The 18,915-nt window shown below is 44.4% G+C and overlaps 1 protein-coding gene across 1 annotated transcript in view; it reads left to right on the forward strand.

Annotated features, from left to right (window-relative positions):
* The window catches only part of NDUFAF7 (NADH:ubiquinone oxidoreductase complex assembly factor 7), a 198,925-nt gene that overhangs the window by 177,088 nt on the left and 2,922 nt on the right, over positions 1-18,915 (forward strand). The window contains exon 9 of the mRNA XM_075339703.1: positions 10,024-10,197. Within this exon, the coding sequence (XP_075195818.1) occupies positions 10,024-10,197 (174 nt within the window). The remainder of the gene's footprint in view (positions 1-10,023; positions 10,198-18,915) is intronic.

Here is an 18,915-nt window from a genome sequence, read left to right on the forward strand (position 1 = left end):
TTCATTTTTTCCTCCTTCTTCCCAGAGCCGTAACATTTTTGTTTTTGTGTCTACATAGACATATTAGAGCCTGTTTCAGGACGATATGTACTGCTGAATGACACTTCATTTTACCACATAGTGTACTGGAAAACGGGGAAATGATTTCATATGGGGAGAAAGTTTGGAAAAAAACACAATTGTGGCATGGGGGTTTTTTTGGAAATGTTTTTACGGCGTACATTTTGTGGCAAAAATTACCTTGGAATAAGATTCTTCTCATCAATACGATTATGGCGATACCAAACATGTCCCTTTTTTTTTATTATTTTAGTGGTGAAAAAAAATCTGAAATTTGCCCCCAAAATTGGTTTGATATTGTTGCCATTTTCTAAGAGCCGTGACACTTTCATTTTTTTGCCAATGAAGCCGTTTGAAGGCTTATTTTTTGTGGAGCGAGACAACGTTTTTATTGATACCAACTTGGGATAGACTATATGTTATGATCACTTGCTACAGCAAGGACCAAAAAAATCCCCAAATTTTGGCATTTTTGAATTTTTTCTGTTTATTTTTTTTATAGTTCGATAGATTTGCTTTTCTGAACTCAGTGATACAACATAAAATGTGATTTTTTTTTTTTTTAAATTATCTTTCATTTTAATGGGTCAAAAAGTGGGGTGATTTGAAGTTTTATATTTTTATGAGAGAGGGGTCAGATATTTCTTTTTACTTTTCTTTTCTTTCTTTTTTTTAAATTTCCTTTTTACTACAGCAGTGCCATAGCATTGATGCATATAGTTAAAATCAGTCTTCCTTGAAGCACTGTCAAGAAGGTTTGAAAGCAGCTCTGCTATGGCAAGCATGGAGGTCTTCAGCAGACTCCCTGTGGCAGGTCATTGCAACCCTTCGGCAATCCGCGATCACTTCATAGGTGTGCCGATGGGAGCTGGAAATGGCGTGCCCCCATGCCAGCGCATGTTACATCTCACTGACAGTTTGACAACGGGATGTTAAGAATCGCAGGTGGAACTCCGCTCCTCATTTGATTGTTGGAGGCATGTCTTGGCTGTAATTCACAGCCATTACCTGCCAGATATGGAGCGAGCACACTCCGTAAGCCTGGTCCATACACCCGTTTCAGACATGCTCCAAACATGTACTGCAGATGTCATGATGGGGTTATATCCCCATTCAGGAAAATCACTGCTACTAACTCCATTTTACATGCAAAATATTGTCATCCAAAACATGTTATTAAAAAACATTCCATTAGGAGAACTATATAGATCAAAAAGGAACTCAACTTCAGAATTGTATAACAGTCAAGAGAAACAGGATATCACAAAGAGATGCAGCTTTCACTTGAGTAGATAATATTGTCAGTAACAAAAACCGCAATCAAATATTGCCCAGCAATGAAATAAGGGAAGACAGCAATCAAAATTCCACTGCTTTTATCACTACTTTTAGTCCCAAATTCAATGCAGTTAGAGATCATCAAAAATCCCAATATTAAGTAATACTAGCTGAAATGCTTTCTGAACCCATTAAATTTGTAACTAAAAAAAAAAGCACCCGCTTTAGGTGTATTCACTTATATAGCGTTAGTAATTCCATAGTCTTTTACATAGATCAGCAACACTGTACCCATTGTGGCTCACAATCTAAATGCCCTGCCTATATGTCTTTTGATTAGAGATGAGCCACCCCCCTAGTGTTCGAGTTCGGTTCAGTTCATCAAACGGAGGCTCCGTTCGACGAACGTTCGACAAACTCCTTCGAACCCCATTGAAAACAATGGCAAGCAAACACAAACACATAAAAACACATTATACATGTACACAGACATACAGTTAATAAACATTGCCATTACACTTACAGGTCCCCGCGAAGCGTTCTGCACTCTGTCTCCCGCCTCTTTTTTTTTCCGATAATCGCTGTGTCCTCCCGGTAACCAGCACTGATGATAGGACCTTCCGTGACGTCGTCAAAGCATGTGACCAGTCACGTGTGTATTATCTCATTGGCTACAGACTGGTCACATGGCTAGATGTCATGCTAGGTCCTGTCAGTGCATCTCTCCGGTACGCGGTGCTCGTTTGTGCATCTCTGTGTACCGGCGAGATGCTCTGGCACATGGTCTGCTTCCTCGTTCCTGGATGTGGGCGCTCTTTACAGAGTCAGCCCACATGCAAGGACTGGCTGCCACAGCTGGTGAATTGCGGCACCGGGAATCACGTGATCGGAGCACCGTTGCTATTGTAACCCGCCTGTCAGATTACTTGAGCAACGGTGGCAGCAGTGACGTCGCCGCTTACAGCCCGCAGCCTCTGCTCACTCTCACTGAGTGAATAGACTGCACGGGGAGCAGCAGCAGCGTCGTCCTCCCATGCAGTGCTGTCTGATGTAGCAGAGCTGCATGGGTTGAAGGAGAATGAAGACAGAAGACCAGGATCGTGGAGGGATGAAAGGGAGTAATAAACATGGAGTTGCTAAGTGTGTCTGTGTATTTATTTCTATTAAAGTATTTTTTCTCTGTGTGGTGTCTTTTTTTTTTTTTACCATTTATTGGAGATTCTTAATGGCCGGGTCAAACGTGCCTGACATTAAGAATCTCTGACTTAAGACTAGCTAGTAAAACAAAGCCAGTATTAACTCATGATTACCCAACAAGCCACCCAGCTTCAGGGCTGTTGGAAGAGTTGGATACAGCGCCAGATGATGGGGCGGCTGCGGACTGCAATTCGCAGCAGAGGGGCCCAGAAACCTCGGGCTAACCTGTGCTGTGGATTCCAATCCCCAGCTACCTAGTTGTACCCGACTGGACACAAAAATGGGGCGAAGCCTACATCGTTTTGTTTTTTTTTTTTTTTAATTATTTCATAAAATTCATGAATTAAGTAAAAATAAGGGCTTCCCTATATTTTTAGTTCCCAGCCAGGTACAAATAGGCAGCTAGGGGTTGGGGGCAGCCCGTACCTGCCTGCTATACATGGCTAGCATACAACAATATGGCGAAGCCCACGTAATTTTTTTGGAGGGCAAAAAACTTTTGCATACAGTCCTGGATGGAGTAGGCTGAGCCTTGTACTTCTGCAGCTGCTGTCTGCTCTCCTGCATACACTAGTGAATGGAGCATGCTGAGCCTTGTAGTTCTGCAGCTGCTGTCTGCTCTCCTCCATACAGACAGCAGCTGCAGAACTACAAGGCTCAGCATACTCCATCCAAGACTATATGCAGGAGTTTTTTGCCCCCTAAAAAAATTATGTGGGCTTCGCCATGCTTTTGTATGCTAGCCAGGTACAGCAGGCAGCTACGGGCTGCCCCCAACCTCTCTGCTGCCTATTTGTACTCGGCTGGAAACCAAAAATATAGGGAAGCCCCTTTTTTTTTTTTTTTTTTTTATCAAATAATTAAAAAAAAAAAAATGACGTGGGCTTCACCCAATTTTTATGTCCGGCCAGGTACAACTAGGCAGCTGGGGATTGGAATCCGCAGCGCAGGGTGCCAAAGCTTTCTGGGCACCCCTGCTATGAATTGCAGTCCGCAGCCGCCCCAGATAATGGCGCTTTCATAGAAGCGTCATCTTCTGGCGCTGTATCCAACTCTTCCAGCTGACCTGGTGACGGGTGGCTCGCTATGTAATAATAGCGTTAGGGCTAGCTGTATATTATCAACTGGCCCTAAGCCCGAAATTCATGGTGTCACGCCATTATTGGACATGGCCACCATGAATTTCTAGTACAGATAAAAAAAAACACAACACACAGAAAAATATTTTTTATTAGAAATAAAAGACAACACAATTAGGGACTCCATCTTTATTGAAATAAAGAACCCCCCTCTGCAGTAATCCTGGGTCAAGGGTCCCACGCCATCCAATACGGAACCAATATCATCTGATCGGTTTGCTGGAAGGCAAAGCGATCAGATGATGTGTCAGGTTCAAGGGCCTGAATCACATGACACAGCAGCTGATTTGTATAAACGGCTGTTACATGATCAGCTGATGCATGAGTGCAAAAAAAAAACCAAAAAAAACAAACTACACACTTCTGTGCAGACTCCTGTCTGACAGCAGCAGCTGATAGTTTAGCCGACCGGGTGGTAAAACGCCGGCCTCACCGCTCGACTTAGTGTCAGCTGATTCCGTCAGGTGACTGCATCAGCTGAGCATCGCCAGGTCTGAGAGAGAGAAAAGATTGAGAAAAGAGAGAGAAAAGAGAAGAGAGAGGGAGAGAGAGAGAAAGAAAAGAGCGAGAAGAGAGAAAGAAGAGAGAGAGAAGATTAGAGAAGAGGAGAGAGAAGAGAGAGAAATAGAAGAGAGATAGTGATAGGAGAGAGAGAAGAGAGAGAGAGAAAGGGAGAGAGAGAGAGAAGAGAAAGAGAAGAGAGAGAGAGAGGAGAGAACAATGCAGCCTCATTCTGTGCACTGCTCCGATTTTAGGTGTGGCCCGCGGGTCACAGCTGATGTCCGGCTCCTCCCCTCAGTGCATAATTAAATTAAATTATAATTATAAATAATAATTATAATTTAAAATTAAAATAAATCCAATTCTTTACCGGGGCGGCCGGGACTTGAACTCGTGAACTAATGCTCCGTAGGCAGTAGCTCTAACTATTGAGCCACTGCCTCTAATGAGAAACATGGGAAGATTTGGTCATCTTGACCTCTGCATTGCAGAGTGAAGTCTCTGGTGACAGCGCGGCTCACTTCAGGTGCTGCGTGGAGAGGACACAGATCGCTCGTGTTCTACGGGGCTCCCTGTCATCTTCATATAGCAGAGCTGAAAGCGTCGTGTGGATTACTTCGGACCTGGATTGTTGTTTTCAGATTAATAAAGAGGGAAATGAGGTGTTTTTTGTCCTTTATTCCAAATAAAGGATTTTTCGCTGTGTGTTTCTTTACTTTCACTTACAGGTTAATCATGGTCGGTGTCTCGGGGAGACACTTGTCATGATTAACCCCGTTATTACCTTGATTGCCACCGCACCAGGGCAATTCGGGATGAGCCAGGTCAGCCGCGTCTAATGGATGCAGCAATTCCGGGCAGCTACCTGCTGATATTGTTAGGTTGGTGGGCTCCCCATAACGTGGCGCTCCCCATCCTGACAATACCAGCCTCCAGCCGTGTGGCTTTATCCTGGCTGGTATTTATTATTTTTTTTGATTTATTTATTTATTTTACTGCACGATATAAACCCGCCCACCAGCGGCTGTGATTGGTTGCAGTGAGACAGCTGTCACTCATCGTGGGGGCGTGTCTGACTGCAACCAATCATGGGCGCCGGTGGGCGGGGAAGGCAGGGATACCTGATTGAATAATGAAGCGGCAGCCATTTTCAAAACAGGAAAAGCCGCCGGAGATTTGTGACAGCCGTGCAGCGAGGAGCCCGTGATCGGTGAGTAGGAAAGGGAGAGGGATTGTGCTGGGGACGCAGGACGCATGCAGATACGCAACGTGCGCACATACTTACTGTGAAAAGCCACGCTTTGGTGATCGAACCGTTCTCGAATGGTAACTCGAACTGCCGAACTCGAAGCAAATCATTCGACTGACTCAAACACTGCCCAAAATCACTCGAACTTGAAATTGGCGAACCGTTCGACTCGAACATCACTCAACTCTACTTTTGAGTATGGGAGGAAACCGGAGTACCCGGAGGAAACCCACGCAAACACGGGGAGAACATATGAACTCCTGGCAGATGTTGTCCTTGGTGAGATTTGAAACCAGGACTCCAGTGCTGCAAAACTGTAATGCTAACCACTGAGCCACTGTGCTGCTGTGTTTATATTCTTTAATGCCGTGTTAGTACTTAAGGGAACCCAATCACATCATTTTTTTGTATTAAACCGTCCCGAATGATTTGTTAGTCATGCAATGTGCCTCGCTCACGTTGTTTTTTCCAAACAAAAAGTTCCCCATATTTATCATAAGAAAAAAAACAAACACTTTTTATGCTCATGTAAATGTATTACAAACCTTTTCTTTCAGTCATGGGGTGGTGCTTGCCTTTAGTTCAGTCACTTTCAGTCAGGCTCCGTTTTCAAATTATACACGCCCCCCTGCATTGTGATCGAGTGCCGTTACTGGCTAACATCATGGCAATCTCACATATAATCCCTCGCTTCTGCATTGCCAATCAGCTGCCTGGGCATGCGTAGTGAATCTGCGTGTACGTCCCCAGGTTAATTTCATATGCGGGCATGCTCCAAGAGCTCACAACGGCAGAAGCACAGGGACACGCTTAGCGTGTGCGCTCCCAAGGAGACGTGAGAAGGCTCGGAGCATGCCCACATATGAAATTAATCTAGGGACATACACCCCAATTCAGTGTGCCTGCCCGGGCAGCTGAGGCATCTTCGGATGTGAAGCGGCAACGTCTCTTTTTTTAGGATTACTTTATTTAATTACCATTTAAGGATTTTAAATGAAGAACACACCCTGGTTCATCAGTTTTTCCCTACCTACTCCTGCTGCACCGCAAGATTCAGTGCGCTATGTCTCCCTATGGATGAGCTGACAAATTCTCTCTTGTTTTTTTTTATATCAAAAACAATTACTTTCAACAAAGAACTGCAACAAGACCCCAAACCTCTCCTTCCCCCCCTCCAAGTGCAAACCACTAAACAGTAAAAATGTTCTAATGGAGAGTATGATCATTTTTCCCTACTAGATTTCATATTTACCTAGAACTCCTGCTATAGTCTCCATCAAATGCAATTTGATCATTTGAGTGAATGGTCACTCTACATGTTGGATTTCGTTTTGGGAAATATACTTGCAAGTAAAGGACCACCAATTCTTAGAAAACTTTGTCTGCAATTATTTATACTTTTATGTCCAGCCTCCATAAATGATACTACTTTGGTTTGAGCGGTAACCTATCCTACTCTTGCTATGTGTGGTTGGAGCCTTTTCTGATGAAGACATCTCTTGGCCACAATGAGTAATATATGACCCATAGCTTCAAGAGAGTCGGAGATGTCAATGTCTTCTTTGAGCTCCACATGAAATAGTTCCAACAATTTCTCTGTGTACACTTCTTCAGCTTGACTCCTGTCCACGAAGCAAATCCCTCACCATTCTGATGCCTTTTGATATTCATTGGAACAATGCACTTTCTTTTCCAGGGATACTCTCTAATGTGCAGTGAGGACAACGGCTTAGCTTTTTTATTGAATAGACCATATTTTTTATTTCTCTTAATAATGCCGTTCTTAGGTGTATGGTGAGGTCTGAAAATTTTTAATGCATTGCAGCTGCTAAGTTCCATGGGCAAACTGCTGTAGTTTGGACTCCAATCCAAAGTTGGAATGATGTGAGGTCTAGTTAACCCAGTTGATTTGGGTCTCCCAAGACTTGCCATATTGTGACCCCAATGTCTAGGAAACCTATCCCTCTACAACCATGCTATGCAACATGAGTTTCTTCAAAATAATATCTAATGTAAGCCCACATACACTACAGTTCAAAAGTTTGGTCAAAAGTTTGGGGTCACCCAAACAGACAATTTTGTCTTTTCAATGAAAAATAATACTTTTATTTATCAAATGAGTTGCATAATGAATAGAAAATATAGTCCAGACATTGACTAGGATAGAAATAATGATTTTTACTTGAAATAATAATTTTCTCCTTCAAACTTTGCTTTCGTCAAAGAATGCTCCTTTGCAGCAATTCCAGCTTTGCAGACCTTTGGCATTCTAAACTGTTAATTTGCGGAGGTAATCTGTAGATATTTCACCCCATGCTTCCCCCCTCCCACAAGTTGGATTGGCTTGATGGGCACTTTTTGCGTACGATACGGTTAAGCTGCTCCCACAATAGCTCAATAAGGTTGAGATCTGGTGACTGGGTTGGCCACTCCATTACAGATAAAATACCAGCCTGCTTCTTCCCTAAATAATTCATGCATAATTTGGAGGTGTGCTTTGGGTCATTGTCCTGTTGTAGGATGAAATTGGCTCCAGTCAAGCGCTGTCCACAGGGTATAGCATGGCTTTGCAAAATGGAATGATAGCTTCCTTATTCAAAATCCCTTTTACCTTGTACAAATCTCCCACTTTACCAGCACGAAAGTAACCCCAGACCATCACATTACCTCCACCATGCTTGAGAGTTGGCATCAGGCACTCTTCCAGCATTTTTTCAGTTCTTCTGCATCTCACAAATGTTATTCTGTGTGATCCAAACACCTCAAACTTCAATTTGTCTGTTCATAACCATAACACTTTTTTCAGATCTTCCTCTGTCCAATGTCTGTGTTCTTTTGCCCATATTATCCTTTTCCTTTTATTAGCCAGTCTCAGATATGGCTTTTTCTTTGCCTCTCTGCCCTGAAGGCCAGCATCCCGGAGTCGCCACTTCACTGTAGACGTTGCCACTGACATTTTGCGGGTACTATTTAATGAAGCTGCCAGTTGAGGACCTGTGAGGCGTCGATTTCTCAAACTAGAGACTCTAATGTACTTCTCTTGTTGCTCAGTTGTGCAGCGGGGCCTCCCACTTCTCTTTCTACTCTGGTTAGAGCCTGTTTGTGCTCTCCTCTGAATGGAATAGTACACACCATTGTAGGAAATCTTCAGTTTCTTGGCAATTTCTCACATGGAATATCCTTTCTAAGAACAAGAATAGACTGTCGAGTTTCACATGAAAGTTCTCTTTTTCTGGCCATTTTGAGAGTTTAATGGAACCAACAAATGTAATGCTTCAGATTTTCAACTAGCTCAAAGGAAGGTCAGTGTTATAGCTTCTCCAATCAGCAAAACTGTTTTCAGCTGTGCGAACATACTTGCACAAGGGTTTTCAAGGGATTTCTAAACATCTACTAGCCTTCTAACACAGTTAGCAAACACAATGTACCATTAGAACACTTGAGTGGTGGTTGTTGGAAATGGGCCTCTATACACCTATGTAGATGTTGCATTAAAAAATAATGTTTGCAGCTAGAATAGTCATTTACCACATTAAGAATGTGTAGGGTGTATTTCTGTTTAATGTTAGCTTCATTGAAAAAATGTGCTTTTCGTTAAAAAATAAGGAAATATCTAAGTGAACCTAAAATTTTTGAACTGTAGTGTGTGTGTGTGTGTGTGTGTGTGTGTGTGTGTACACTGCCACTTCTGGGCTTAACAAGAACTGTACCTGTGTTCTTCCATTTCCTTACTATGTTCCTCACAGTGGAAACTGACAGTTTAAATCTCTGAGACAACTTTTTGTATCCTTCCCCTGAACAACTATGTTGAATAATCTTTGTTTTCAGATCATTTGAGAGTTGTTTTGAGGAGCCCATGATGCCACTCTTCATAGGAGATTCAAATAGGAGAACAACTTGCAAGTGGCCACCTTAAATACCTTTTCTCATGATTGGATACACCTGCCTATGAAGTTCAAAGCTCAATGAGGTTACAAAACCAATTTAGTGCTTTAGTAAGTCAGTAAAAAGTAGTTAGGAGTGTTCAAATCAAGAAATTGATAAGGGTGCCCATACTTTTGCACCGGTCAAATTATGTTTAAATGCGGATTGCACATTTTCTGTTAGTACAATAAACCTCATTTCAATACAGAAATATTACTGAGTCCATCAGTTATTAGATATATGAAACTGAAATAGCTGTTGCAAAAACCCAAATTGTTATAAAGAAAAAAGGTTAACATTAATAGGGGTGCCCAAACTTTTTCATATGACTGTATATATACACACATATGTGTGTGTATATGTATGTATATATATATAATATATATATATATATATATATATATATATATATATACGTGTGTGTGTGTGTGTTACCAAGCAGGTACAACGTACTCCAGTGCTTCCCGTGACATAATTTCATCTTTAACACTAAAGTTTGCCTCTGTCATTTGAGGCTTCCTATTAGTTGACGGTTTCTTTAACCATTTTGTTAGCAAAAAAATAAAGTATAACTGCAATTTTATTTCATTAGGTCATATAGAAAGCACTAATGACATAAAATGGAGCAATAATTATTTTCTTATGAAGCATAAACTGGGATATCTTGTATTTTAGGGATTTCGAGCTCATCAGCTGTATAATGTGCTAGAAAACCCTGGAGTTGTGGATCTTACAGCAGATGTCGATTTTAGCTTCTTGAAAAGAATAGTTGGAAATTCTGTTGTTTCACTAGGCCCTATTCCACAACAAGAGTTTTTGAAGAACATGGGAATTGATTTAAGAATGAAGGTATGTCTCATTTAATTATATTTTTCACCAGTAAAAATTCAGATTTTTCTTTATGATTTAGTGAGAAAGAACAATAGGATTAAGTGATTTAAAGATACATCATATAGTCACAGGGGATATGCCAACTTTATTACGTAGCCAAACATATGGCAGTAACAACAGCGGCCAGAGCTAGCTCTGATCCCTGAGGTTAACCATTTAAATGCCACTGACAATCACTTAATTTAAATGGCTAACTTGCCTATTTATGCCTGCACCAGCACCCATGGCACCACCCTCTCCAACAATGTGATCGTGGGGCACACATGAAATACCATAGGATGTGGGGACCTGTTGTAGGCCCCCATAGTGGCCATGTTGGTCCTCCAATATGCACCTGGGCTTATAAGAGAATAACAATCTATCAGGTGTGGACCTGCAGAAGGCCCCCCATGGTGGCCATGTTAGTCCTCCTATCCACATCTGGGCTTCATAGAAGAATGGCAGTTTAGCTATATGATGCAATACAGTAATATTGGCTTATATAGTGTAAGCTGTTGAACAATCACAGAATCACATCTCCTAAGAATACTTAAAAGAAAAGTAATAAAAGTTTTAAAAAAGATAGTGTAATTTACTAAAGTAAATAAAAGTTTGTCACCCCCCTTTGTCACCCACAGCGACATATGATCAGCCCCATAGACAATATTGGGTGCATGTTCTATCTTTCAAAACTGACGTCTAGCTGAGGCCCAAAGCTGGGCTCATTCGAGCATAGGCAAAATTGTTCGATTTTCAACAAACTATTTTTCATTCGTATTGTCATCTGTACGTCACCATATGGCATATGTTTAATATATCCACAATGTGAAATATAGTAACAGACCACATACGGTTTTCTGTGTTATTAATTGCAAAGATCCATAAAGAATGAATGCCATATCGATGGCTTCAAGTACATTGATTACAATGGGCAACTCTGATCCCAAAAATCTTATTGGAATGGTATTATTGTGGTTAAAGATAATAGCAATTTTCAAATTTGTTTATGGTGAGGGAAATAAAACCATAAGTAATGACTGCGCTGCAGATTTTACAACTGCATACTCATTATTTGCTTAGTTCATCACAGGGAAACCCAAGATTAATCTTTTTATATGACAATGGAGCTAATCCTCATGCCGATCCCCGGGTGAACCTGCAGCAGAAATTAGTGATAGCCACGGAAATCTAACAAGATTCAGAGAAACGTTTATATTGGATTTACCCATCGCAAATTCTGAACTTGTGAACGTAGCTTAACGGAAAGAGGCAAAATACAAATTGATGAATTTCAGGCTAAAAGCTTAGTCACATTGGTCTCCACGATCTCCCTGGCTAAGAACAATAAGTTATTCACGAAATAGTCAGGGCTCAAATTATCATATGTGTTTTTTTTCTTTTTAAGTCACGCTTCTATTATTTTTTTTTCTATTGAGGCATCTGTTAAGTGTCAAACTCTTCAAAATAGGGCATATGGTACATGAATTTTGAGCAAAATCATTATAGATTTTACAGCAAAAAGGCATAATTACAAAAAAACAGTACATAAAATCACAATAGGTGACTGGAGTACATTGGCTCAAAAAAATAAAATGTGACTTTGTAAAAAGTTGTAATTGCAGAATCAGTCAGATGTTTTGATGAGTACATTGCATCAAGATCAGTGCAATTTTCATGAAATGAATGTCCCAAAACAGACCTGCACATCTGACACAGATCTTTTTCCCTGAATCTCACAAAATATTTTTGCTTTTAATTTGTGAAAATATTGGAATTTTGGTCAAAATTTTAGCATTTTTCAAATTTTTAAGGTTTATGCCCTAAAACCAGATACCGTATTTTTCGGACCATAAGACGCACTTTTTTCCTCCAAATTTGGGGGGAAAGTGTGGGGTGCGTCTTATGGTCTGAAGCTGCGGGGTAGGGAGCTGTGGGGAGTCAGCGCTATGCAGTGGGATCACAGGAGGCAGGGAGGGTCGCTGCTGCAGGAAGCCGGCGGCTGGAGAAACCACGTGTGCCCGCTGCTTAAAGTAAACGAATATTCATTAGCTGCTCCCCACCCATCTCTTTCTGCAGTCAGCAGGTGTGAGGAGCAGCTAATGAATACTTGTTTAATGTAAACAGCGGTCACACGTGGGAGCTCCAGACGCCGGCTTCCTGCAGTGGCTGGTGTAACTGTGTGTCCGCCGTTTAGGAGGCAGGAGCAGGGTGCCGCTGCAGTCATGTCTGGCCCGGGGGAAGTACAGATCACTGCAGTGTCCGGGCCAGAGCACGGCATACCTTCACAGCACAGCCCGTAGTCTCTGTGCTGAGGGCTCAAATTACTTTCGCTTTGCTCCTGCCTTTGCACTAGAAACAGTCTCCCGTAGCTGACAAGGACCTACAGTGATGTAATGCAGAGGGGTGGGCCAGAGCAGCACAGTGCCCCGCCTCTTCATTACATCACTGCAGGGCCTTGAGATATGGGAGACTTTGTTTGTAATGCCAGGACCAAACTGAAGCATGGTGAGCATCACATCAGTAAAAGTAAGGCAATAAATAATATAGTCTATAAAGGCATTACTGTATACCTGGATAGGGTTGGATCACATATATATATATTTACACACACACACACACTATATAACTATATACACTGTGACAATGTGGGCCCCAAGTGTATGTGGGCCACACATCAGGTAGCGGGATTAAAGCACGCCAGAGTAATTGGTCTCTTTAACAGACCATCTGGTTTATTAACAGGTCCATAAACCATATCAGGTCACATAACATAAAGATGCCGTTCGTTGGCTAGGTCCATAAACCATATCAGGTCACATAACATAAAGATGCCGTTCGTTGGCTTTCTCCTCAAAGACCAACACATAATATAAAGTCCACACACTTTTGGACTGCCACCCAGGTGTCACTGACCCTTGTCAGTATCCAGACCCCAGGTCCAATCCCAGTTACCTTCCTCTTAAGGTGGCTAGTGTCCTTTCCAGGTTCCCCCTGGCTCCAGCCACATGGCTTTACACATGGACCTAAAAGCCCCTTCCTTCAGAAGAAGGTCTCCGGAGGAGTGCAAAACACCCTGCTTCTGCTCTCTCCATCTCCAGCACACACACTGCAAGTCTAGAGCCAGTCTCTCCCTAGACTGCCCTCGACACTCTCCACCCAGGTTCAGAGACAGGATTGCTTTAACCCCTGGAGCCACACCCACAGGTGGTAAGGAGTGTGTAATCAGCATCACACACCCTTCCATGGCTCTGCATGAATGCAATCCTGTGGAACCACAGGTCCCAGCCAGTTTCACATTGCAGAGCACCCACGCTTCTGCAAAACATACCGGCCTTTTGTAATACAGCCGGTTGATACCTCACATACCCTCCCCCTCTGTTCAAACCCGTAGGGGAGAACACTTGCCAATGACCTGGGGCCGCGAGACAGGGCATCCCCGCTGCCATGCCCCACCAGTCGAGAGGGCCGTCCAAGAGCAGTAGTCCCTGAGGCATCGCCCGACACTGTCACCAAACCCTGTCTGGTCAACCTAGGGTTAAAGGACGTCCCATTTCCAGACCGTTCTCTCCCTGACCCCCTCCCAGGGTCACCGTAGTAGAGAGACATGTCCCCAGTCAAACCTACAGTCTTGTCCGAACCTAGGCTTTCTCGAGTACCCCCAAGGCTACTGTCGGGAACTCTAAGCTCATAGCGGCCACTATCTACCGTACATCGTAGGTTACCACTCTGTCGGCGATTCCTTTTATCGCGCGTCTGAACTACTGGACCGACACGCCATCTTCCACTTCTTTCCACTGAACAACGGGTGGAAGACGGCTGCTGTCCCCCACACAGTTGGCGAAGCTGCTCCTTAATTTTCAGGTTTTCTTGCCACAACCGCTCCATGTCACGTACATGGTGTACCCGATATTCAATAAGGCTTCGAATGGTTCCAAGACTCTCTACAGTCCCGACACAGACAAACGGAACCATACCAGCTTCCCTGGGTATCTTGCTCTCATTAGCAGCAGGGATTCTTAATCTCACCAATCCCGACTTATTCACCATGTCTTGCATGACTCGTCCGGTTTTTCCAATGACTCTCCCCACCAGAGCCCGGGGTACTTGGACAATATCTTCCGCCAGACTCTGCGCTTTCCTTTTATACTCTAGCTGTCTAGTGGCTTCTTCCTTTTGCAGTTGGGCCTGCCACTTCATACGAACACATCTGAAGTGCATGTCCTTTAGAATAGCCACCCGCTGCCCAGTAATTTTACTGGTAGACAATATCACTAACTGTTCAGCCCCTGGGGTACAGTAGACCTCACACGCTTCCACAGCTCTCTTAAATTCGTCATGCATGCACCCGGTGGCACACGCTTCTCTTAAGTCCTCAGGTATATCCACCATGCACTTGACTACAGAAGTCTCATTCATCCCTGCCACATGCTTGTCAAGTTTAGCTTCCAGAGTTAGCTCTCTTTGGGCCTCCCCTGCTTCAACAAGTTTGGTCAGGAGTGACACTCGCTGCTCCATCTGCTCCAAGTCTCCCTGGGACTTGGACTGGTACTCTGCCAAGCGACTTCGGAGCTCAGCCACTTCTTTCTCCAGCTCCCTTACTCGACTCTCAGTAGCCTGCCTAAGAAGTATCTCTTGTTGCAGATGGTCTTTGCTCATCCTCTTGAATGAGTCTTCACTTGCGGACCTCTCTGGTCTATGACACACTATTTCTGAGGCTTCTTCCACCTCAGCTTCAGAACATTTGGGTTTCTTACTCTTCTTATCCATGACCTTCTCTATATCCTCCATCATGGTTTTACCAAGCAGGTCAGGCAGGCTCCCAGTCCTGGATGAGACCTCTGGTCCAGGCTTCACCTCCTCAGAGGCTCTCTTCACTTCAGCGCCAGCTGTTTCTTGGTTCTTCACTGCATTATCTTCCACTTCCTCTGGGGTCTCTGCAGTGTCACCCTCAGCCTGGGTGTCACACCCTTCAACATGGCACTCTGTTCCTTTTAGAGATTTGGGGCTAAATTCGCTGTCATCCACCCCAGCACTTGGTAGTTCACCAGTCTGCTCACCACGACTGTTGGGGATTATTCCTTCCCCCACACTCTCTAGGATTCCATTTCCTATACCATTCTCGCCTGACAGACTATCAACTTCACACTTTGAAATCATAGGGACCACCACCATTACGTCCTTGGTTGGCTCCTTCTCTGCACTTGCAGCGCGCTGATTTCTGTCGTCACAATGTGTCAGTTCAATCTCTGATTCCTCAGTCTTTTGTAGGATATCACCGTCTGACTCCACCGTAGCAGGTGTTATTAGCACCATGTCTTTATTAATCAGGCATGTCACTTTCTCTGCACCCTCAGACGGCCTACACTGTGCCCCCTCTCGGCGCTTATTACGTCTTCGGCGTCGGGAGGAAGTTTTGCCCTTCTCGCCCATCTGTACCACACTGTACTCGTTTGTCACCTTACTAGAGTCAGTGTCTTTACTGGAGTCATCATCGCTCCCCCTGGTATCCTGGACTATCATGTCCCCACTTAACCAGATATCTGCCTCCCTTTCTGGAGCTACCCCGTTTTTAACGGTCACACTATCGGTTATTCCCTTAGTCCTTATGTCACTAAGTTGGGTCCGTCCATCATTTTCTTTGGTCACCCCTAACTTAGGACAGTCAATTTTAGGAGGTGCTATCTCCTCCTTACCACACATAACTGCACAACAAGGACCCCTTTTCACCTCCCAATGTGGTGGGGTTTCCTTTGGGCTGTTCCGGCTCTTACACAAGCAACCGTATACGTCCCCCTGCTTCCACAAGTGCACAAATAATTTAGAGTCCCAACCTATAATAATTGGGTGCAGTAAATCTGAGACTACACCAACATCATGAGAACCACTGTCCCAGGCTGTCTTAATGACCACGCTGGAGACCGGGTATTCTGTCTCATTACTGTGGGTGCAGCCGACGTGGATCTTCCTTCCAGGAATCAAGTGGACATCAGAGGTGGCCCTCACCAGGGTCACCGAGCTCCTTGAGTCTACGACTCCTGTTACAGATTCCCCATCCACTTCCACGGAACACAGACGTGGCTTCTCGTCGGATGGGTGGTCTATATTGCAAACAGGACACTTAAGGCATGAACACTGTTGTCCCTGGCTACAGTCCATCTGCACCACTTCACCCTTGGATTTGGGATGCTCCGCCCTCTTTTGGGGGACCACCGCTTTCTGGGACTCCACCCCCTTATGGGCAACCACCCCTTTATGGGACTCCACCCCCTTATGGGCAACCACCCCTTTATGGGACTCCACCCCCTTATGGGCAACCACCCCTTTATGGGACTCCACCCCCTTATGGGCAACCACCCCTTTATGGGACTCCACCCCCTTATGGGCAACTATTCCCTTCTGGAACTCCGCCCCCTTTTGCGGTTTCCATGCAATGTCCTTAGCCCCCAGTTCACACCGTTTGTCCTTGTCTCCCTGGGTACCCAGTGTCCATACTGGCCCCTGAAGGGAACGCTCAAACTGGTCCATGGCTGTGACATCGCTACACACCGACAGCTCCTGCTGTCCCCGGACCAGGAACTGGTACAGCTCCTCCACAATGTCCGCAGGGACCATTCCCTCTTTTTGGCTTTCAGCCCCCACTGCTGTCACTGGACCTCCAGGCACATGCTGTTGGTGCTGCTGACTCTGCAGCAGCTGGTTCAGGAGCTCCTCCATGCTGTAACGAAAAAGAGGCACAGGAGGGGCGCTACAATGGGTAATACCCGGTGGTCAAAGACAGGGGGGGGGGGTTAGAGAACCACTAACCTTTCCGGGTTGTACCGCCCGTACAACCAGGATCTCCAGCCTGTGGTGTATCACTGCTCACCAAGCAGGGCCTCGCAATTCCGGCTGGCCTGGAACCTCCAGTCGCTTGACTCTCGCCACTGCAGCACAGGTCCCCAACGACCTGCTGATTCACCGCCAGGTGCTTGAGAGCGTTGTCCCTGTTCGTGGACCCGCCGATCCACCGCCAGCTGCTTGAGTGCGCAGACAATTTTCGTGGACCCGCCGATCCACCGCAAACCGCTTCAAAAAAATTTTCGTGGACCCGCCGATCCACCGCAAGCAGTCCGTATCCACAGGAATATGTCCTAGGCCGTTGCCCTTAGCAACCAGGCTGCATTGCCTTAGCAACCAGGCTGCGTTGCCCCTAGCAACCAGGCCATATGCCCGCATTCTCCACCATAATGTGACAATGTGGGCCCCAAGTGTATGTGGGCCACACATCAGGTAGCGGGATTAAAGCACGCCAGAGTAATTGGTCTCTTTAACAGACCATCTGGTTTATTAACAGGTCCATAAACCATATCAGGTCACATAACATAAAGATGCCGTTCGTTGGCTAGGTCCATAAACCATATCAGGTCACATAACATAAAGATGCCGTTCGTTGGCTTTCTCCTCAAAGACCAACACATAATATAAAGTCCACACACTTTTGGACTGCCACCCAGGTGTCACTGACCCTTGTCAGTATCCAGACCCCAGGTCCAATCCCAGTTACCTTCCTCTTAAGGTGGCTAGTGTCCTTTCCAGGTTCCCCCTGGCTCCAGCCACATGGCTTTACACATGGACCTAAAAGCCCCTTCCTTCAGAAGAAGGTCTCCGGAGGAGTGCAAAACACCCTGCTTCTGCTCTCTCCATCTCCAGCACACACACTGCAAGTCTAGAGCCAGTCTCTCCCTAGACTGCCCTCGACACTCTCCACCCAGGTTCAGAGACAGGATTGCTTTAACCCCTGGAGCCACACCCACAGGTGGTAAGGAGTGTGTAATCAGCATCACACACCCTTCCATGGCTCTGCATGAATGCAATCCTGTGGAACCACAGGTCCCAGCCAGTTTCACATTGCAGAGCACCCACGCTTCTGCAAAACATACCGGCCTTTTGTAATACAGCCGGTTGATACCTCACAACACACAATATAACTATACACACACACACGCACTATATAACTATATATACACACTATATAACTCTATATATACACACACACACACACACAATATAACTATATACACACACACCAAATTGGAGGATCACACATATAATGATGGGGAACATACATATTCCACGATGGGGGCCATATATACCTGGAAGGTACCCAGAATGGGGGATATGAGGACAGAATTTGGGGATATTATTACCTCAGTAACACTGTCAGCAGTAAAATAACAGTGTGTCATGACCACATTCTTTTACTTTAATTTTATTTTTTTTCTATTGTTTCCTCCTCTAAAACAAGGGTGCGTCTTATAGTCTGGTGCGTCTTATAGTCCGAAAAATACGGTAGATATTACACAAAATTGTTAAATTAAATAATTAATAAATACCATATTTTTGCATTTTTTCCTCCCTAAATTTGGGAGAAAAGTGGGTTGTTTATAGTAAAATGAAGTCTGTAAATAGTAATAATGAGAAAAAAATTGCAGAATTTCACGGTCTTTGCTATTTCTCCACACTTTTAATTTTTTTACCATTACAACATATAATAAAATGTAGGGGTTTAGTCAAAAGGATATCTCATCCTGCAAAAAACAAGCTTTCACACAGCTAGATCTACAGGAAAATAAAAAGTTGGATGCGCCAATTCTGGCGCTTTGCCCGGCTCTTCCTGAGTGCCCTGGGGCGGTGGCAATTGGGGTAATATTTTTGGGG

This window comes from Anomaloglossus baeobatrachus, chromosome 3 (genome assembly GCF_048569485.1).
Source record: "Anomaloglossus baeobatrachus isolate aAnoBae1 chromosome 3, aAnoBae1.hap1, whole genome shotgun sequence".
Taxonomy (NCBI): Eukaryota; Metazoa; Chordata; class Amphibia; order Anura; family Aromobatidae; genus Anomaloglossus; species Anomaloglossus baeobatrachus.